Source organism: Mytilus californianus, unplaced genomic scaffold (genome assembly GCF_021869535.1).
Source record: "Mytilus californianus isolate M0D057914Y unplaced genomic scaffold, xbMytCali1.0.p SCAF_2, whole genome shotgun sequence".
Taxonomy (NCBI): domain Eukaryota; kingdom Metazoa; phylum Mollusca; class Bivalvia; order Mytilida; family Mytilidae; genus Mytilus; species Mytilus californianus.
This window is the reverse complement of record NW_026262668.1, coordinates 128,798,064-128,821,526: the sequence shown is the minus strand read 5'-3', so window position 1 is coordinate 128,821,526 and position 23,463 is coordinate 128,798,064. Positions and strand designations below refer to the sequence as shown.

General features: G+C 35.6%; 1 protein-coding gene and 1 long non-coding RNA gene across 2 annotated transcripts; both read left to right on the top strand.

Annotated features, from left to right (window-relative positions):
• The first annotated feature begins 8,386 nt into the window (after positions 1–8,386).
• Positions 8,387–14,567, top strand: LOC127730994 (uncharacterized). The gene is made up of 3 exons (XM_052239701.1): positions 8,387–10,245; positions 11,356–11,652; positions 13,955–14,567. The coding sequence occupies exons 1-3, from the start codon at positions 8,781–8,783 to the stop codon at positions 14,278–14,280; spliced, it is 2,088 nt and encodes a 695-aa protein (XP_052095661.1). The 5' UTR covers positions 8,387–8,780; the 3' UTR covers positions 14,281–14,567.
• Positions 14,568–18,370: 3,803 nt separating this feature from the next.
• Positions 18,371–22,904, top strand: LOC127731007 (uncharacterized). Its single transcript, XR_007995411.1, has 2 exons — positions 18,371–18,775; positions 22,152–22,904. It is a non-coding gene; the product is annotated as an uncharacterized LOC127731007 (long non-coding RNA).
• The last annotated feature ends 559 nt before the right edge of the window (positions 22,905–23,463 follow it).

The window sequence follows — 23,463 nt, the reverse complement described above, 5'->3', positions numbered from 1 at the left end:
GTAACACTGCTGTGACCATGCATGTATAGTAACACTGCTGTGACCATGCATGTATAGTAACACTGCTGTGACCATGCATGTATAGTAACATAGCTGTGACCATGCATGTATAGTAACACTGCTGTGACCATGCATGTATAGTAACACTGCTGTGACCATGCATGTATAGTAACACTGCTGTGACCATGCATGTATAGTAACACTGCTGTGACCATGCATGTATAGTAACACTGCTGTGACCATGCATGTTTAGTAACACCCCTGTGACCATGCATGTATAGTAACATAGCTGTGACCATGCATGTATAGTAACACTGCTGTGACCATGCATGTATAGTAACATAGCTGTGACCATGCATGTATAGTCACATAGCTGTGACCATGCATGTATAGTAACACTGCTGTGACCATGCATATTTAGTAACACCACTGTGACCATGCATGTATAGTAACACAGCTGTGACCATGCATATGTAGTAACACAGCTGTGACCATGCAAGTTATGTAACACCGCTGTGACCATGCATGTATAGTAACACTGCTGTGACCATGCATGTATAGTAACACCACTGTGACCATGCATGTATAGTAAGACTGCTGTGACCATGCATGTATAGTAACACTGCTGTGACCATGCATGTATAGTAACATAGCTGTGACCATGCATGTATAGTAACACTGCTGTGACCATGCATGTATAGTAACACTGCTGTGACCATGCATGTATAGTAACACCACTGTGACCATGCATGAATAGTAACACTGCTGTGACCATGCATGTATAGTAACACCACTGTGACCATGCATGTATAGTAACACCACTGTGACCATGCATGTATAGTAAGACTGCTGTGACCATGCATGTATAGTAACACTGCTGTGACCATGCATGTATAGTAACACTGCTGTGACCATGCATGTATAGTAACACCACTGTGACCATGCATGTATAGTAACACCACTGTGACCATGCATGAATAGTAACACTGCTGTGACCATGCATGTATAGTAACACCACTGTGACCATGCATGTATAGTAACACCACTGTGACCATGCATGTATAGTCACATAGCTGTGACCATGCATGTATAGTAACACCACAGTGACCATGCATGTATAGTAACACCACAGTGACCATGCATGTATAGTAACACCACTGTGACCATGCATGTATAGTAACACCACTGTGACCATGCATGTATAGTAACACCACTGTGACCATGCATGTATAGTAACACTGCTGTGACCATGCATGTATAGTAACACAGCTGTGACCATGCATGTATAGTAACACAGCTGTGACCATGCATGTATAGTAACACCACTGTGACCATGCATGTATAGTAACACCACTGTGACCATGCATGTTATGTAACACTGCTGTGACCATGCATGTATAGTAACACCACTGTGACCATGCATGTATAGTAACACAGCTGTGACCATGCATGTATAGTAACACTGCTGTGACCATGCATGTATAGTAACACAGCTGTGACCATGCATGTATAGTAACACCACTGTGACCATGCATGTATAGTAACACCACTGTGACCATGCATGTTATGTAACACTGCTGTGACCATGCATGTTTAGTAACATAGCTGTGACCATGCATGTAATGTAACACTGCTGTGACCATGCATTTCTATGTTGCGATGTTATACTATTGTTTCAGAAAAGGGAGAAGGTTTGGTACCATTAAAACGTTTAATCCCACTGCAAATTTTTGCACCTGTCCTAAGTCAGGAGTCTGATTACAGTAGTTGTCGTCTGTTTATGTAGTTCATACGTGTTTCTCGTTTCTCGTTTTTATATGTATTAGACCGTTGGTTTTTCCGTTTGAATGTTTTAACACTAGTTATTTTTTGGGGCCCATTATAGCTTGCTGTTCAGTGTAAGCCAATGCTCCATGTTGAAGGCCGTACCTTGACCTATAATGGTTTACTTTTATAAATTGTAACTTGAATGGAGAGTTGTCTCATTGGCACTCATACCACATCTTCCTATATCTATGTATAGTAACACCCCTGTGACCATGCATGTAAAGTAACACCGCTGTGACCATGCATGTATAGTAACACTGCTGTGACCATGCTTGTCTAGTAACACCCCAGTGACCATGCATGTATAGTAACACCATTGTGACCATGCATGTATAGTAACACCCCTGTGACCATGTATGTATGGTAACACAGCTGTAACCATGCATGTAATGTAACACCATTGTGACCATGCATGTAATGTAACACCATTGTGACCATGCATGTATAATAACACTGCTGTGACCATGCTTGTCTAGTAACACCCCTGTGACCATGTATGTATAGTAAGACAGCTGTGACCATGCATGTATAGTGACACCGCTATGACCATGCATGTAATGTAACACCGCTGTGACCATGCATGTATAGTAACACAGCTGTGACCATGCATGTATAGTAACACCGCTGTGACCATGCATTTATAGTAACACCACTGTGACCATGCATGTAATGTAACACCGCTGTGACCATGCATGAATAGTAACACTGCTGTGACCATGCATGTATAGTAACACCACTGTGACCATGCATGTTTAGTAACACTGCTGTGACCATGCATGTATAGTAACACCACTGTGACCATGCATGTTATGTAACACCGCTGTGACCATGCATGTTTAGTAACACAGCTGTGACCATGCATGTATAGTAACACCGCTGTGACCATGCATTTATAGTAACACCACTGTGACCATGCATGTAATGTAACACCGCTGTGACCATGCATGAATAGTAACACTGCTGTGACCATGCATGTATAGTAACAACACTGTGACCATGCATGTATAGTAACACTGCTGTGACCATGCATGTATAGTAACACCACTGTGACCATGCATGTTATGTAACACCGCTGTGACCATGCATGTTTAGTAACACAGCTGTGACCATGCATGTATAGTAACACCACTGTGACCATGCATGTATAGTAACACCCATGTGACCATGCATGTATAGTAACACAGCTGTGACCATGCATGTATAGTAACACCCATGTGACCATGCATGTATAGTAACACAGCTGTGACCATGCATGTTTAGTAACACCCCTGTGACCATGCATGTATAGTAAAACACCCATGTGACCATGCATGTATAGTAACACCACTGTGACCATGCATGTTATGTAACACCGCTGTGACCATGCATGTTTAGTAACACAGCTGTGACCATGCATGTATAGTAACACCACTGTGACCATGCATGTATAGTAACACCCATGTGACCATGCATGTATAGTAACACAGCTGTGACCATGCATGTTTAGTAACACAGCTGTGACCATGAATGTATAGTAACACCGCTGTGACCATGCATGTATAGTAACACAATTATGACCACTGTGGGTATGCTGTTTCAAATCCATGAAATGAAACAGTTTTCTTCAAGTTGGAACTCACAATTCCAATTTTTGTGTTCTTAGGTTGTGCATTGGATTTTTATATTGGTCTATAAAGCAGAGAAATATAACACAATTGTATTATATGTCTCTAGTCTAAGCATGGTGAGCAATTGGCGACTTTTATATAAAATTTAGGAGATGTGGTATGATTGAAAATGAAACAACTGTTCAACAGAGTCCACATGATGTGGATTTAAGCAATTATAGATTTACTTATTCTAGATTCAGATAAAAAGGTCACAGGAAATTAGAAAAAAGTAAATATAGTATATTAATAAAAATTTTTGAATATAATTACTGTTTAATAGATTTTTTCTTAAGACAAAGACAGAAACATACACATGTTCCAACAGATGTTATGACATTGTTTAAAACAAAATTTCCAGGGAACTTTTGTAAAGCGGAACAAATATACGTTGACAACTAATTAACCCTAGATCGAATAACCAACTGATTAACGAACATCAAGGGAGTTAATTGGGCTGTAAACATGTTACTGAAAGAAAACGGTTACATCTAAAAAAAAAATGCTACAAATGTAATTTGAATGATAGAATAAATTATTATGAAAACAAAAAACAAATGGGGTACGCAGTTGTATTAGCATTGGCACATCCCCGCGGCATTTCCATGGAGATTGTTTGGCCCTGTACCTTCAGTCATGGTTCATTAAGTTTGAATATTATGCATGATCATGCATAACCTGAGACTACTATAACACGGTGTTATATTAGTCTCGGGCATAACTTACATATAAAAGTATTGCAATTTTAATTTCAACTTTTGCAATTTTGAAACATCATCTTGCATATGTTTCATTAATCATTGTGACAGCAAGTTAAAAATCCGACTCAGCGAGACGGGCTAATATAAAGCAAATACTCGAGAAATAACAGTTATCCAACATCATCAATAATATTTTTAAGAATTTTTCCTTTTTTTCCCCCGAAAAGTAACGTTGAAATGACAGTCCCTGAGATAACTGCAAATGTTCTTGTGAAATTGACAAAGCAGGATCAATTTCCCGTTTATTTGTTTCACTCACAGGATGACGATTTGTCGATGTTTTTTAACAAAAACAGTTAATCAAAACTTTCCGTTTCTGTCAAATCCATTAATTATAGGATATGTGATATGCTAAATATCAGGTACGCATCCAGGATTTGATGTTATGAGAGCGCTCCTGGGAATATGCTGAGGACCTTATTTCGACACAAAATTGGCCGTAATTTTACATTTTACATTTTTTTGCGTTTTAAGGGGTAAATCCGCCCTTCAATATGGAAGATAAAAGTAAGAAGAACAGGGAATTGATTTGTAACTCTGATATATGATGATGTTATAGCAAAACAAAACTTCCTTCAATTATAGCCCTGACGACCTTTGCCCAGCTTATAGAAATCAAGTCATCTGTCTGTTGATCGTTAACAACTCATGCCATCTTTTTTTCTTGAATACCTCTAGTAGTAAAATGATGATATTTTACATCATTGTTAATCCCTTCTTGGATTTAATTCTCTCCGTAAGTTAAAGTCCACTTTACACCTCAAAAAGTGGGAAGAGTTCATTGTTGATATGTTAAAGCCTCTATAGTGGTTAAATTGTGTTCACTTTACATCTCAAAAAGTGGCAACTGTTGATATGTTTCAGCCTCTATAGTGGTTAAATTGTGTCCACTTAACATCTCAAATAGTAGTAAGAGTTCATTGTTGATATGTTACAGCCTCTATAGTGGTTAAATTGTGTCCACTTTACATCTCAGATAGTAGTAAGAGTTCATTGTTGATATGTTACAGCCTCTATATAGGTTAAATTGTGTCCACTTAACATCTCAAATAGTGGTAAAAGTTCATTGTTGATATGTTACAGCCTCTATATAGGTTAAATTGTGTCCACTTAACATCTCAAATAGTGGTAAAAGTTCATTGTTGATATGTTACAGCCTCTATATAGGGTAAATTGTGTCCACTTTACATCTCAAATAGTGGTAAGAGTTCATTGTTGATATGTTACAGCCTCTATATAGGTTAAATTGTGTCCACTTAACATCTCAAATAGTGGTAAGAGTTCATTGTTGATATGTTACAGCCTCTATATAGGGTAAATTGTGTCCACTTTACAGCTCAAATAAGAGTAAGAGTTCATTGTTGATATGTTACAGCTGTACTGCTAATACGGTTTGAATCTGTAGTTGGATTGTCAAGGTTAAAATCTTAATCATGGGTTTATGCTAAGCTTTCCGTCGAAATCGTGTAATTTAAAGGAGATACTAATAGTATGTCAAATAGAATTTTGTTTTATACGTCTCTCTTTCGCTTTAATGTAAATTAAGTAAAAGTATTACGTTACATGGAACCGCCGACGGAAAATACTGATGAAAAAAGAGTCCCCAATCACGGATTTTACATCCTAACTTTTAAACCGCCTCGTTTGTTTCGTGGTAGCGTGCTCGCCTCGATCGCGAGAGGCCTTATATTTGATCCACGGCCGGGTCAAGTCAAAGAATTTGCTGTTCCTCTCCTAAGAACGTGGCGTTAATTAAGGATAAGAACAACGACTGGTCGGCTCGGAATCATATAAAAATGTGTCCGTGTGTGACATGTCTTTCTGTAAAATATTGCCTTGTGAACTAGCACGTTAAAAATCCGACTCAGTACAAAGCATGGTTCATATTTATATTTCATTAGCATGTTCTCGTCATGAATAAGCATTTTATTTGCCACTGTACATTATAAACAGCCTTCCAGCATTATCTTCAAAATTTTAACTATTATTGTAAATTAAAAATCATAAACAAATTCATTTGAATTACCAAGTTATTATACCCCACACAACAAAGTAAATAAGTTTAATGTTATTGACCAGTCAGTCCGTTTGTCCATCAGTCATGTTCTTTTCATCGCAACTCCTCCGAAACCATACAACAGAATTTCAGGAAACTTTGTAGATAATTAGAACATATATTATGTAGTTTTATCAGTTGACTTTTGTAGGAGTTATGAGTCTTTGAAGCATGCTCATAAAGGTTCTTTAATGGACATTATTTTCATATTGGTCAAATGTTTTTTTTAACTTCGACCTAGCCTTGGAGAAGACATTTTCGAAGAAAGAACTAACATAACACAAACGTGTATTTCTAGCTCATCTAGCCCCAAGCGTCATGCCAGGTATTGTCATTACTTAAACCATAAGTTATCTTCTAAGACACTATTTCGACATTTAAACGAAATCTTTTACTAATGATACTGGGAAGATCCTTAAGTAATTTACAGTTTTTGTGGACAAACCCAAGTAAGAAATGACCACCACAAAGGAACATAAATAGAACCATACAAATAGTACATGCATGCTGGTTCTCAGATACCATCTCGCATATTAAAATCACATCATGCAGAAATGCACCTATATATAACTGTCATAATTTTGAGTTTTTGCTGCTATCCAAAGTCAAAGTTGTGGAACATATTGTATCAGAATCATTTGGTTATCCATGCAATTAGTGTCTCCTCCATGACAGTCTTGAACATTAAAACTAAAAATTAAATAAACGACACTGATAATTTTGAGTGTTTGGTACAGGTTGGCTATCACTGTGCAACTCAGTTAAACATAAAACCCTATGGGAAAAACAGAGAACTCTTTTTGTTAGAAAACACTGTCAAACATTCAAACATACGTTTTGGATTTCAATGAGCGTAATCTGTGTATTACTAGTAAATTATTAAGTCAGGGAATTCGTTACCAATTACTTAAAACCTTTACTAAATTCTTCCATAGATACAAAGATTTGGTCTGCAAGTTTGGCTGTACACGTAGAAAACTTATTTCAAACGTAATAACACATCCTAAATTTTACGGTGATGGTGTGAACCGAGCCCGGAAATTTAGATACGATCCGGGTAAACTTATCAATCCTTTAAATAAACTTATTCTAAAAGGTTACCTATTCAACAGTTATTAAATCTTTGAATATTGTTTTATTGGTATAAATATTGATTTTGTTATCAGTAAATTAAAACCATACTAAATATTAATCATATATGTACTTTCACGGTACTACAATCTGTCGATACCTATAGTTTTGCATTGCACAAGGTCATGTTTTTCTCTGACTGTTAATGACGTCTTTACACTAAATCCATTGGATGTTGGATGTGTAATGATTGATATTTTAGTGTTAGATATTTTTATAGTTTGTTCTTTTGTTGCACTGTTACACCACTATACCAGGTTAGGGGAGTGTTGAGCGCTCACAAACATGTTTAACCCCGCCACATTCTTTATGTGCCTGTCGCAAGTCAGGAGCCTGTAGTTCAGTGGTTGTCGTTGGTTTATGTCTGTCATATTTGTTTTTCGTAAATTGTTTTGTTATAAATTAAGCCGTTAGTTTTCTCATTTGAATTGTTTCATATTTTTCCTGTCGGGGCCTTTTATAGCCGACCATACGATATGGGTGTTTCTCATTGTTATAGGCCGTACGGCTGTCTATAATTGCTTACATCCACTTCATTTGAACTTTGGTGGATAGTTGTCTCATGGCAATCATACCACATCTCCTTTTATTTTCTATCCACACTGATCTGTGTCCACACTTGTTTTGTAAAAAAAAATGAAATGGTAATATAACAATATGCAGAGAACATGATAATAGGTCTCTAACCATTTAAAACTGTATTAGAAAAGCTCTCAGTATTTTTTATTATTTGTCCTCATTACAGCTGCTAGTAGTAACTGAAACATAAATATTATGAGATTTTCAAATTATTTGATGCACTGAACAGGTTCACCTGAATGACCAAAATACAGTTGGAATACAACAAAATGTGTGTAATTAGCATACCTACGTTAATGAAAATAAGTGAAACACTGTAAAGGTATGCGATCTTTAAGATGTGCTTATCTTCACAGAATCTAATCCGATGATTAGACAGAGACGATCAGATTTCTCAACACATAGGTGTATTCTTATCTTGTGATTAATTCATCTGATGCTGAATTCATTATATGTGGTTTTAATAAGATATTAATTGTGCATGAAATTGAAAGTGTAATTTAACATTAGATGACGTCGTTCTTAAGATTTCACTAAAATGACCGAGGAGAACTAATTTAGTGACCTTTTGGAAACAATGGATGTATTAAGTAATATATGTTAAGTAACTTGAAAGAGGTGCTTTAACCTCTGATCGTGACGTATTTCCTCGTGGTCAATTTTCTACTTGTAACTTGAAACGCGGTTGCTTCTGTTATGTTACTTTCCTGTGTTAAATTAATATAATTCAATAACACATATACACCCTGTGAACTAAAACGTTTTTGATACAGGATAAACATGGACGTTTACGCTTATATCATAAGCATTGTGTTCTTTGGAATTGTGAGCATACGGGCACAGTCAATGGAAACATCCCATACTGGACTAACAAGCTTCCAACAGCTAGACCGGACTGTTGTCGATTCATTGTTAAAAATCGTAGACGATAAGTTTGATTCTCTAAGTGAACGGATATCGTCTTTAGAAAGATCAGTCAATGGATTGCAGTATTATAATGTAAGACAATTCAAAATAGTCAATTCAAATCTAAATTCTGTTAATAAAGTATTGCAAGCAATGAATTCGCAAGTGGGATTGATGGATGTCGAAAACAAAGGTGTAAAGATATCTGTAGATTTGATGAAGCAAGATTTAAAAGCAGTGGAGAAAACAAATAATTTAATGTTTGATGCCATGGAGCAAAACTTTAATTATCTAAACAAGGGATTTTCAGAGAAACTAGAAAACCTTCAAAGTATGGTATCAGTGATTAATCGATCATCTGATGAAATAGCACAGAAGATGCAAGACGGATTACCGCGTAATAGTATACCAGAAGTTAGAGAACCTAACTGCTCCAACATACTTGAAAAGTTTGAAGAAAAAGTAGATATTGTAATGAACAACACCCTAAGTAGCTTAAGGTACATGCAAGATGAATCTACAAATAGAAAAACATTACATGTCATGAATGTGTTGACTGAAACTTTGAAAAGCCTGAATAATGATGTTAAAAGAACAATGTCTTACTACTATCATACTGGTGATTTGGTTGAGAGAATCGTTGGAGCCACAGAAACAGTTGCCGAAGACCAAACAAGTATTCGCGACGATCTGCGGGAATTTCTGGAGAAGCAGACCAATATAACGAACTGTAGCCATCAATATAAAACTTTACCCACCTCAACCAATCCTCCTACGGTGTCTAATCACAGACAGTCAGAACAAGTGTCAAAATGTGAAATTCCTGTACATGCTATTACTGAATTTAAACAAGTATTGAAAAATGGATCACAATTAGTGGAACTTGTTACTGATTTGGCCCAAACTAGTCAGATTTCTCTAAAAACAACCGTAGTAGAACTTCTGAAAGAGGTTCATCGCTTGAAGGAAAGTAAGAAAACAGACATAAATCACCAAAATCCACCGACGATCAATGGATTTATTGAGTATGACTTTGAGTTGTTGTTAAATGCTACAAAGGGAGTATTACAGATGATAGAGGCTGTGGCTTCTAATACGCGATGGATTCCTTACATCTTCCATAACTTACAATTTGTAGAAGTGCAAGTTAATCATACATTAGCCAATTCTGTGAGCATACAGGGTGTTCTAGATGGTCTCGAAAGAGGTCACAGTACTTCGGGATTGGATAAATTCTTTGCAGTGGAAAACTTTACTAGAATGTTTAACTACATCCATCAGTCAGCTACCAAGCTCGAACGTTTGACCCCGCCATTGACTCGATTATTAGGAGAGCCAGGTATCTATTTATTCTTCAGTTTTTGTTAAGTTTACCAAAGCTTTGTTTTCTTTCGACAAACTAACGCTGTTTAAAATGATATTTCAAAACCAGTTTTCCCTTTATCATAAAACCTTCAAGCTGTCTGTTAAGCTTTATTTGTTGTTTATTGGTTATAAACATTACACATACAAAATCTGCGACGACTAGAGAATACCCGGTAGTTATTGCATAGGCGGATCCATGACATTAAGGCATTCAGAATGTGTCGGTATTAAAAATGTTTGCAAGCGTTCACCCCCCTCCTTTTTGACCTTTACCATTAATCTCCAGTTTAGATAATATAATTTTATGACATGATCATTTTGTGCCTCAAATAAAGTCCTGCATTTCCCATACAAGGCATAGCCCTACATCATTGATATGGAGACTGCTGACTAGACCAATTAATTATATGACGTGTCTGTTTTATTTTTGTCTATTTTACCACTATCATAGAAGAACGTCTCTTCTGGCGTGATTTTTTAGAGCACTGTCTTCTATGTCAATTATGTACCATTTGTTTTTTAGATTAGGAAAGGATTTGCTACTCGAATTATTCGTATGTAATTTAACCTCGCTAAATGTTCTTCAATCTGATTGAAACACAAATCCTACGGTCCACGCTTTGCTTACTTTGTGCTTATCTTTTAAGCAAAGAGTGGACATAGGATCTATATTTAAATCAGATTGCATGTTGTTTTGCCTGCCTTAGTCAGATAAGTTGTCAGTGGTTGTCTTTAGTAATGTTTGTCCTTACGTAATTTGAAATTGATGGTCTTTTTAAAGTTGACATATCGTATAAAAAATTGTCTTTTGTTGGCGACCGTAAGTTGACATCCAGATGTCTTTTTGATATTCTTATTTATGACATTGGGTTGCTGTCTTAGTCATTTATTTTTCATTGGCATTTCCATACGCGATTTGCAGTTTAAGTCTGACTTTCACATCGAATTAAAACCGATTACCTTTTTGAAACACGTGCTATCATCATGAAGAATTTGTAATAGATTTTGATCAGATTTTGATAGATTTGTTGTGTATCGGTGCAGAATATATAAATTGAGTAAATTGATTTTTCTTGTTTTGCAGAACCTTTTATTGTTATAAACGGAGGTGCTAGAGACAATGAAGGACGCGTTGAAATTTACAAGAATGGCAAATGGGGAACTCTTTGTGGGAGGTTCGGCCATATAGAAGCAGCCTATATTTGTCGTCACCTTGGATACATGGGAGGAAATTCGGCGGGAAATGGTTACTTCGGTAGTGGAAGTGGAATGTTCTGGAAAATGAATGTTAGCTGTCTATATACAAGACAGTGTGATATTGTAAAGCCAATGATCCATTCTGACCACTGTGACCACCAGCAAGACTTCGCTGTCATCTGTGGTAAGTAAAGTATGGTTAAAGAGTCTCAAATGAGCCAATGATCCATTCTGACCACTGTGACCACCAACAAGACTTCGCTGTCATCTGTGGTAAGTAAAGTATGGTTCAAGAATCTCACATGAGCCAATGATCCATTCTGACCACTGTGACCACCAACAAGACTTCGCTTTCATCTGTGGTAAGTAAAGTATGGTTAAAGAGTCTCACGTGAGCCAATGATCCATTCTGACCACTGTGACCACGAACAAGACTTCGCAGTCATCTGTTGTATGTAAAGTATGGTTAAAGAGTCTCACATGAGCAACTGGACAAGTATGGGTCATATATACCACTTTTGCAATATCTGGAGATTTTTGTTTGATTGTTGTTTTCTAACCTCAAATGAGCTAGCTAGTCCAATTTTGCTCTAAAGCCGGACGACCTTTTTTATTGACTACCAATGATTTTTTATTATCTATCATTTATTATCAATGTATTATTATCCTGTCATGTCATGGTCGGTAGTGTCCTGTCATGGTCGGTAGTGTCCTGTCATGGTCGGTAGTGGCCAGTCATGGTCGGTAGTGCCAAGTCATGGTCTGTAATTGTCCTGTCATGGTCGGTAGTGTCCTGCCATGGTCGGTAGTGTCCTGTCATGGTCGGTAGTGTCCAGTCATGGTCGGTAGTGTGCAGTCATGGTCTGTAGTGTCCTGTCATGGTCGGTAGTGTGCAGTCATGGTCTGTAGTGTCCTGTCATGGTCGGTAGTGTCCTGTCGTGGTCGGTAGTGTGCAGTCATGGTCAGTAGTGTGCAGTCATGGTATGTAGTGTCCTGTCATGATCGGTAGTGTCCTGTCGTGGTCGGTAGTGTCCAGTCATGGTCGGTAGTGTCCAGTCGTGTCCAGTCATAATCGGTAGTGTCCTGTCGTAGTTAACATTGTATAATTTGGTTTTGAAAGGTCAGTTGTTATTAATTGTAGTGAATTTAACTGAAAAATTAACAAAATCAAGGACGGACACAAACCAGACAATTTATTTTATGAAAAAAGTAGCATTCATGTCAAGTTGTCAGGTCCTATAATACATTCATGTCAAGTTGTCAGGTCCTATAATACATTCATGTCAAGTTGTCAGGTCCTATAATACATTTATTAAACTCTAAAAGTGCAAATTTTGATTGAAAATTATGTATTCCTTTTGTAATACAATGTTAAAAAGAAAAGAAAACATTCCAGTATTCGTTAACATTGCGATTTAAATGGATATGAAATGGTGGTTGTGTATGTAATATATTTTGATTAAATGTAGTCCTGGTTGGAGTATGTTATATTTTGTTTGTAATATATACGTTGCAATAAAGATGAATATGTAGACTCTTGCCTTTTAGAATCTTTGTATTATTTAGACCCGAAACATGGGAGTCCATGGTTTTCACTATTTCTACAGGTTTGCCATCCGCAGTATCGACAGTGTTCAGTTTGTTTATTTTGCGTCGTTGAGTCGCTGTCTCCTGATTGACGCATACCCCACAAGTCCTTTCTTTCACAACAAGTAGTCGAAATAGTGTAACTTTTTCATTTATGACGTGGTAATAGAATATTTAATTTGGGAAAAACTGAATTCGGTGACCTTATGATACTTCTATAGCCAACTAATCTAGCAAAACATAATACAAGTTTGTGTGATATCTATGGTTTGTTTTGCTTAGAACTGATTAGTTTTGGTCAAGTTTAGCTCTTTTCATTAACTTTACGTATAAATAAAAGGAGATGTTGGATATTCGTCCATGAGACAGCCCAACAGCACAAAACACTAAAATACATTTGTCCTATAGGGTTCAACATACGGTTTCCAGCTTCTCAATTTCTAAATCGCAGAGTCTAGAAAAGTACATAAAATTTAATGAATAAATTAAACAGATTTTTTTTACATCTGCCATCAACACCAAATTCCCCGAAATGTCAAAAACACATCGACACATTACGTGTATTCTATACAAATGCATGTCTTCTTTTTTTTTAATATTCATTAGATTATGTATCAGAAAACAAGATATATAAATACATTGCTTATTTTCTGTTGTGTTCATACTAATTTAAACAAAGAAAATCTGTGACAATACACAGTTACTGCTTGCAACCACTTATTCTGAGATAAAGTACCTGTAGCATTACAATGATAAGTCGTTTACTTTTTATCAGATATCTTTCGGATGTATAATTTGAGTTAATACTGTAATCTTTTTGAGTAACAGTCCACCTTTCAAAGCCACAATTCTTCAAAATCGTAATGCAATTTTTCATATCAGTTTTCTTTTGATTTTAGATCACATGGTTCGATTAAGAACAGACGATGAATCCAATAGCAGAAACATTGGTTATCTAGAAATTCATCACATGGATCAATGGTCGCGGGTTTGTTCAACTAACTGGTCGGCGGAAAACTCACGAGTTGTTTGTAAGCAGCTGGGATATGAAGATGGTGTTCTATCCTCGCCCAGTGCTGAACAAGTACTTACCACAGAGGTTGTTGCTGTTATGAACAAAGTTAATTGTACAGGAAATGAAATCAGATTGGACGAATGTAAATATGGTGGTTGGTCTCCAAATCTATGTCCGTCAAAAAAATTTGTTCATTTGACTTGCTCTTGAAAACAGAACTATTAGTACGAACTAAGAAAATCATTTTAACAAGCCTAGTCTTATTTATAGAAATGTACACATTGGTTGATACTGTAGCTGACATATCTGTGTTCTAACAGATTTGTTGTTTTTGTTTAGATATATCTGCATGTACAATAGTGTGAAAGCAGCATATTTCATTTCTTCATTTCAGCTGGCACCAGTCGTACCGAACAATTTCCCGTCCTTTTCCACATATTGATGAAATGTTATTTACTTTGTCATATTTCGTTTATAAATAAATAACTCGTCTCTTAGTTTATTGCAAGATCTTACCAAATGTTTGGCTAGTATGTAGTAATGTTCAATTTCCTTAAATATCCAGAGATATATAAATAACCATATCAATCACATACTCGTATAATTACAGTACATGTATTGAGGTTCGAAGAAATACTAATAATATTGACATACAGCAAGAACTATCAAATACCAGAAAGAGTGTAAACAAGAATGTGTGTCCACGGGACACCAAAGGTCATGCCTTGCTCGCACTATCACATTACTATGTTAAGTGAATCGCAAAATATCGATCAAAACCTTAATTTGTCTGATATATATTAGAGCTAAATCTATTTCCAGCCTCGCATATGTGTCCCATGATGTCATGACACTCAAATATGTGACCCTTTGTCCAGCCTCAAATCTGGGCCCAGTGACGTCATTACATTCAACTTTATGACTATGGGACGGACACATGATAGAATGTGTTGTATGGAACAACATAGCCAGAACAAATATTTTAAATCATTTGTAAAGGGCTAAACTCATTCGAATGGCACAAAGCACAAAAATCATTTAACAAAAAGACAAAGGACACCAAAAAACCGATCTATTATTATTATTTCTTTGAACCTCAAAAAGCGTTTATATTGAGAGAATTGTTTTATGTTATTATTGATTGATTGTTGTTTGCTTTACGTCCAGTGGCCAATATTACATGAATGTTCAGGACAAGAACAAATTAACTTGGCAATTAATAAAATAGGTAGGTTTTCTACCGGGATGACGTACAGGAAATTTTGAACGCCACTAGAAAATAGGGATAAGTTGGATAGGGATCGAAATTTAGCCTTGCGACTGACCACCTATGGACCCTCCAGAGTTGTTGTAAGGGTCCATGTGGAGAGAGTGTGGCACTCTTTTCATGGGGCATCGGATTTAACGTCCCCATTCTGACCGGACGTAGCTGCGAAGTTATATATCCCGCACAGCCAAACGGACGCTCCAATTTAGCGAGGGTTCAACTGCCAGTGGGAAGAATCCCTAGGGATGACCATATTTCTATAACCCAGTCAATCCATCTAGCTTTTTATATTGTGACTGTTTTTACTGTCCAACTATTTTTTACATTTAAAACTAAATGATAAGGCTAATTTCTGACTGAAATATGAAAAGCGTATACTTTTTATTGCGAGAAACTGTAAGGTCCTATGTACATAGTTCAACGAGCATTAACTCTTTATTTGCCTTTCAAATATCAATTTAATTCGAACAATACAATCTGGAATTGATATCTTTGATAACAAACATTTATCCTAGATGTCGTTTTGATAATTCTGACGTCAGCACATATGGTATGGCTTGTTGAGAAGGGCACAGATCTGAGAAAAAAATGACATGGATTTTTTACGTCTATGAGTCAATAAAGAAAAGGACACAGATTTGAGAAAGGACATAGATTTGAGGCTAGTCAATAAAGAAAAGACACAGATTTGAGGCTTGTTAGTCTCGAATCTATGTCCGGCCTCAAATCTATAATCCTTTCCTCAAATCTGTGTCCTTTTCTTTAATGTCATAGACGTAAACGGATTTGAGGCTTACATATACATTAACTTAAACGGTTCACTTCATTATGAACTTGTTAATACTAATATGTTTAATGTTGATGTGACCATATACCACCTTAACCCAAAACTTGGTATGGGACGCACAGAACGGAAAACATAATGCCCCTACAGGCAGATATAAAAGTAAACGTTAAAAGTAAAAAAAATCAATTTGACAGCTTTAATTCATCTAAAATACTTTAATATCAACTGCACATGTATGGAACAGCAACATTCAGACCTGTTCCATGTCTATTCCTTCTATCTCGAAATGGTCTGGAAGTCTATCGCACATTGTAGAATCATAAAAGTTTCCCAAGTCCGTATTCAGAGACAAAGAGGCTGTGATAAGTCTGAAGTCTCTTTTCGACAAATATGTTGTTTTTGTTCGCGTGGACAAAGCTTCAAACAGTATTGTTTTTGTTTGTGAATCATATTACTACGAGTGCCTTATCAAAGAGTTAGGAGTAAATGAACACTCGGCTAATCCCACGTACAAAAACGTAACCTTTGATAAAAATGAGATCTTGGCAAACCACAAGTCCTTCATGTCCTCGTTGAATATTTCAATGAACAACAAATCTGAGGACTTGCAATGTTTGCATTGGATACCTTAACTTCACAAAGCTCCGTACAAACAACGGTACCTTGTCGGCTCATCTGCATGTTCTACCAAGGAATTGTTCGTTTGATTAGCCAAAACTTTGTCCGTAGTGAAAGAATGATTACAGAATTAATGCGACACTGTTTACTCGCAAAGTGGCATTTACCATATGTAGATTCTTAAAACCTCAAAATTACTTCTGGAAAATTTAAAATCTCGGTCATTCTCTGAAATAAATTCTATATCAAAACCTTCGATTTTTCTACGCTTTACACCACCATACCACATGCAAAATTATATACCCATCTTTAAGAAATAATCCACAATGCTTTCTCCATAAAAATGGTACCAACAAACGCTTCAAATTTAATGTTTTGGGATATAATTCTGCAATCTTTGTGAAAAATGAGCCGAAAATAAAACATTCTAGTTGACTCATTGGAAATCATATACCACATCTTCTTATTTTGATATACACTGAAGAACAAATGATCATTATGCTGGTGTTTCTCATTGACAACATATTTGTTGAATATGGTGGTAGAATTTTCCAAAAGGTTGTCGGGATTCCTATCGGAACCAACTGTGTACCTCACCTGGCCGACCTTTTCTTATTTTCATATGCGTCGGAGTTCCTTCCGACACTTGTAAAAAACAAGAAGATCAAAGAAGCTAGATGATTTAATTTCACATACAGGTATATTGATGATGTTCTTTCTATTAATAATCCAAACTTTTCTCATTTGGTCCCATTAATATATCCCCCCGCTGAACTAGAGATTAAAGAAACAACAGGTAGAGATTCCTCTGCCTCATTTCTAGATATTTACCTCGAATTTGACAACAGCGGTCACCTCGGTACCAGAATCTCTGACAAACGAAACGATTTCAATTTAGAAATTATATTTTTTTTTCTCACCTTAGCATCAATATACCAACTTCACCCGCGTATGAAGTATACATTTCTCAACTCATACGATGTTTAAGAGCTTGAAGCTGCTACTCAGACTTTGTAAAACGTCATCTGTGTCTGAGCAAAAAAATAATGAGCCAGGGTTTTGTCAAAGAACGTCTCGTCCTTTGTCTCAAAAAGTTCATCGGGAAAGTACCAAGACGTAATATATAAATATTCAGTGTCTACTTCACAAATAATACAGGATGGTCTTGAGTTATAGACTCTAGATGCTGAAGTTGCGTATCTTTTAATTTACTTTACAGTTTTCACTTTATTTGTCTTCATGCTATTATGTTTTTTTTTGTCGTATGACTTTTGATGTGACTCGGTATTTACGCACATGGTGCAGGTGGGTCCTGGGGTGCGATTTGGACGCAAGAGACTTTTACAGTGTTATTTCCATTTTGATTACCCTTGTATTTATATTTTACTTAAATGGTACTTTATCGAGGAAGTGCATACTAAACACGGTATGTACCGCTATCAACTAAGAAATTTGTTATCGGCGTCTTTGACAATTTACTATCAAATACAAAATGTTTTTGTTGGCGTCTTTGTCAAATTTACTATCAACTACAAGTTCAAAACCAACAACAACTAATTAGAAAATCATGTATCATAGACCAGAGACATATACATATATATGTCTCCTGAGCTCAAAGACTATTCAATCTAATTAAAATATAGATCTCGGATTTCGTTATACTACGTTATACTACATACGAAGATCTAACAAGTACCCTACAAGGTTTCACTTTTGTGACCTTATATAACGTAATATTTGACCCCAGATAGTATTTATATCGACCAATCAGAATGCTCCTTATAAACGCGACCTAGGAACATGTTGAAGATGGCGACGTAGAAATGGAAAAACAACATAGAAAATGCATTAACTGAAATTTTGCCTTAGTACAAAGTGAAAGAATTGAAATTTGAGAAGAGAAAAATTTTGGAAATCAAAGATTGCATGGTCAGGCTTCCAACATGCTTCAAACGGGCTATGGAAAGAGTTTACATACCAGATATCTGCTACCCGATATGGCGATAATCAACTTATCAAGTCTGCATTCAAAGGTAAATTCTCGAAAATAGAGTATTATTAAAGGTTGACATTTTTCTATCATTGGGCAACTTCTCGAGTGTTTATTAAAAAAAATATTTGTGGAGGATTCACAGTGTACTTTAAAAAAACATGACAATATCCCAGAAAATACATTGCAAGTCTTCATTCTCCTAATTCTCCTACGAAAAAACTATAATTTACAAAGTCAATGAAGATATGGGATCAGATAAATCTAAATTCATTGGAAATAGTATATAAATCATAATGTCATCTTATTAATGATATTCTACTGTGTACTTGCAAAGATATACATGTATACTTATGCCAGCACATGCAGAAGAAGTTTTAATATCAGCATACTTTTTTTACTTCTGTCACACACTGATACATGTTGATATCATGTGGTGCTCCAGATAATTGTTAGGGGAAATTTTCTGCCAAGAAAGAAATTAATTGTTCACTATTCTTGGACTCGGCTACAGTGGGTCAGAATGATAATTAGTGTTTCAGTGTTCATTAAATATTAGTTTAATGCTTTGTGAGAAAAATAACTTCATCCTGTTTATGTACATATAAAAAAGAAGATGTGGTATGATTGCCAATGAGACAACTCTCCACAAGAGACCAAATGACACAGAAATTAACAACTATAGGTCACCGTACAGCCTTCAGCAATGAGCAAAGCCCATATTGCACAGTCAGAAAAACTAACAGCCTAATTTATGTACTAAAAAAATGAACGAATAACAAGTATGTAACACATAAACAAACGACAACCACTGAATTACAGGCTCCTGACTTGGGACAGGCACATACATACAGAATGTGGCGGGGTTAAACAAGTTAGCGGGATCCCAACCCTCCCCCTAACCTGGGACAGTGGTGTAACAGTACAATATAAGAACGAACTATAAAAATCAGTTGAAAGAGGCAAAAAGTGTTACTTTAACCGTTCCAGAACAAATGGTAAAATTGCTGAATTTTTCGTTTCCATTCTCTAACTTTAGTTTGCCTCAACCAAATGTTATGAAACTTATACACAATACTTATTACCAAAAAAACTAAGATCAAGCACAAATTTGGGTAGCATCACCTTTACCGTTCTTCAGTTATGTCGCTTTATAACTTTATATGATCTGCAAGAGTGGGCATCATCTGTGTCCTATGGACACATTCCCCATTTATTGTAGTCTTTCATACTCAAATATTTAGCTTTAACTACATGATTGAGTAACTTTGCAGAGGTGGATTTAGAGGGGGAGCTCAAGGGGCTCAGGCCCCCTTTTTTGGAAAAATGGTTGTTTATATAGGGAATCACTGAAGCATGGCTGTACAGGCCCCCATTATGAAGAAAATTTCTGGGTCCGCCACTGCTTTGTTTTTATTTGTAACATTACTAGTATAAATAATTTTGAAGACTTGATTAAGTAATTATGCTCTTGACTGATAGAATACTCTATCTTTAAATTCAACATGTCCAATACATATACTTGATCAATATATAGAAGAACAAGACAGACGAGGCTATCTCTATCATAGTACATACATGTATGTTAAATTGTTCAGAAAACAACCAACCATCAAACAAAATCAATAGGTATCTTATAAGATTAATGTCTGGAAATGATGATGCTAAACAAAAAGTAAAAAATGTGAAATGAAATGAAATACAAGTTTAAAGATTTGTGTACAGATTCTGATAATTAATACATGTACGTACAAATTTGATTAGGGAATCCACACCTCAAGGACTAATCCCAAAAAGGATTACTCAAGGGCCAGTGTTTTTATTTCCCCAAAAAATGTTCAAAGATAAGAAGATGTGGATCCTAGAAATGGATTCACAGTGTCAATTTATAAATTTACTTTTAGATAACCTACATGTATATCTGTAAGTAACATTTATTTAATGACAATAAAACATTCTGTCATTAACCAGAGGAACATATCAATTAAAATGTGTTTGAATAAACACTAATATTAAGTAACAGGGTATGTACATGTAGGTAGGGAAACCCTAAACAAACATGCATGTACATTTTTATGCCCCCGCCGTACCGGAGGGGGCATTAAGTTTTACCCTTGTCCGTCTGTACGTACGTACGTCCGTACGTCCCGAAATTGGTTTCCGTTCTCTAACTTGAGTTTGCCTCAACCAAATGTTATGAAACTTATACACAATGCTTATTACCACAAAACACAGATCAAGTTTGAATTTTGGTGGCGTCACTTTAACCGATCTAGAGTTATGCCCCTTTATAAAAGGAAATATTGCAAAATTTTTAGTTTCCGTTCTCTAACTCAAGTTTGCCTCAACCAAATGTTATGAAACTTATACACAATGCTTATTACCACAAAACACAGATCAAGTTTGAATTTTGGTGGTGTCACTTTAACCGATCTAGAGTTATGCCCCTTTATAAAAGGAAAAATTGCAAAATTTTTATTTTCTTCTAAATATCAAGTTTATATAATATATTTTTAAAATTGGAGTTATCTTCCTTTGACCATGATTATAGTTGAATCAACTACAATCAATGCTTTATACAATGCAATGTTTAATTTTGACTACCACTGATAAAACACAGATCAAGTTGAATTTGGGTAGTGTCACTTTAACCATTATTGAGTTATGCCCCTTTATAAATAGAAAGATTGCAAAATTTTTTAGTTTCCATTCTGTAACTGAAGTTTTCCCCAGCCAAACATTGTGAAACCTATACACAATATTCATTCCAACAAAACTCAGTAAAGATCAAGTACATTTTTTTTGTTTCAGTTCTCTAACTTGAGTTTGCCTCAACCAAATGTTATGAAACTTATACACAATGCGAATTACTACATAATACAGATTAAGTACGAAATTAGGTGGCAACACTTTTACCATTCTAGAGTTATGTCCCATTATAAACATAAAAATTGCTGAATTTTTTAGTTTGTCTCAACCAAATGTTGTAAAATTTATACACAACCGTTCTAGAGTTATGCGTCATTACAAATAGAAAAATTGCTGAATTTTTAGTTTCTGTTCTCTACTTTAGTTAGCCTCAACCAAATGTTATGAGACTTACACACAATGCTTATTACCACAAAACTCAGATCAAGTTCAAATTTGGGTAGTGTCACTTTTACCGTTCTTCAGTTATGTCCCTTTATAACTATATGATATGCAAGCGGGGGCATCATCTGTGTCCACATGTGGACACTATCCACATTTTTTCTTCATCTTTTAGTCTGGAAAAGCTAGTAATAATTATTAAAGACAAAAATTAAATGAGTTCCTCTGAAACGGATGTTAAATAATCTTAAATAAATAAGCTTTATGATGAAGTCAGCATTGTTTTGAAATCAGAATATTCCATAAATATATTTAAATTGATATTTCAGGAGCAGACATTCTTCCCTGGTCTATATAGCTTCATTGAAAGGAATCAGACACAGAAAGTTTGGGGAAATGCAATTTAGAGTCACTGTGAATAATTCACACACATGCTAGACATAAAGAAATGGCCAGACACAGGCTCAGCTATAGAATCTGTATCAACTGGAAGCAACAGCATTTTCATCAGAAAACTAAAAAGGATGTGAAAAACATGAAACATGCATTTGGAAATGTTCAGCCGCCAAACAAATAGATATGCCAGGAAATGCAAATTGTTTGCTAATATAAATGTCAATGATGTCTGTACAAAAGCAAAGATATAAAAGACTTTTTCATTTATACATGTAACAGTCATATACCATACAGATTTAAGACCATCAGACAATCTTTAAATCTTTGGAAGCCACGGTACCTAGTCCAAGACATTCCATATTTTCAACTCGTTATGAAGACATATTTGACCAATCTGGTTTCCAATAGAAGTTTAAAAATAAGTTCTACATGTACATGACATGATGATCACCAGCAATGAAGGTGATATAGGATATAATATTCAAAGTAGAGAAGTATAAAGTGAATTTGAACCTCCCACCATAATAGCATTCTGCACATTTTGGATCACATATGGATCAAGCTGTTGTACTTGTGAACTAAAAGATTGTTGCTTGGTTGTTGTCAGGTACATTGTACATGTTGACAGTGCTATATGTTCATTAAATAAAATGCAGTTCAGAACAGTTATATTTTAGTAATAGATAGATTTCTTCTGTCTTTATTTGAACGGATAAACCAGATAATTAAAAAAAAAATTTCTGACAACTATGTCTGTTCTGGAACTGAAGACTAGTCTACCTTCACTTTTTGTATCTTCCTTGTTCATTTTCCTCCAGATAAATTAATGACTATCACCATGAGGCTTATAACATGTATAAGTAGGCTTAATTCCTCAAAGGTCTCCAGTTATGTCCTGTCTGTGACAAAAGTTTCAGAATACAAGACATGCAAGACATGAAATGCTAATCGGACAACAGCATTTACTATTTATATGAAGTTTTATATTTCAGAGGGTAGAAATCATGGATTTGTCATACTTAAAATCATAATCATGATAATGTATAAGGAATCCTTATGTTTAGAAGTTTCTGTCAAGACATATGTCCATTGTCCTTATTCCATTTTCATTGTTCAGTGCTCCTTAAAAAACTACATGTGTAGTGATTTTATCAAGTGAATTTGTGACATATTATAAGTAATACCATAACTATATTTGGTATACATGTATGGGATCAAAGGTTTACATGTGTTGTCAGACGGGGT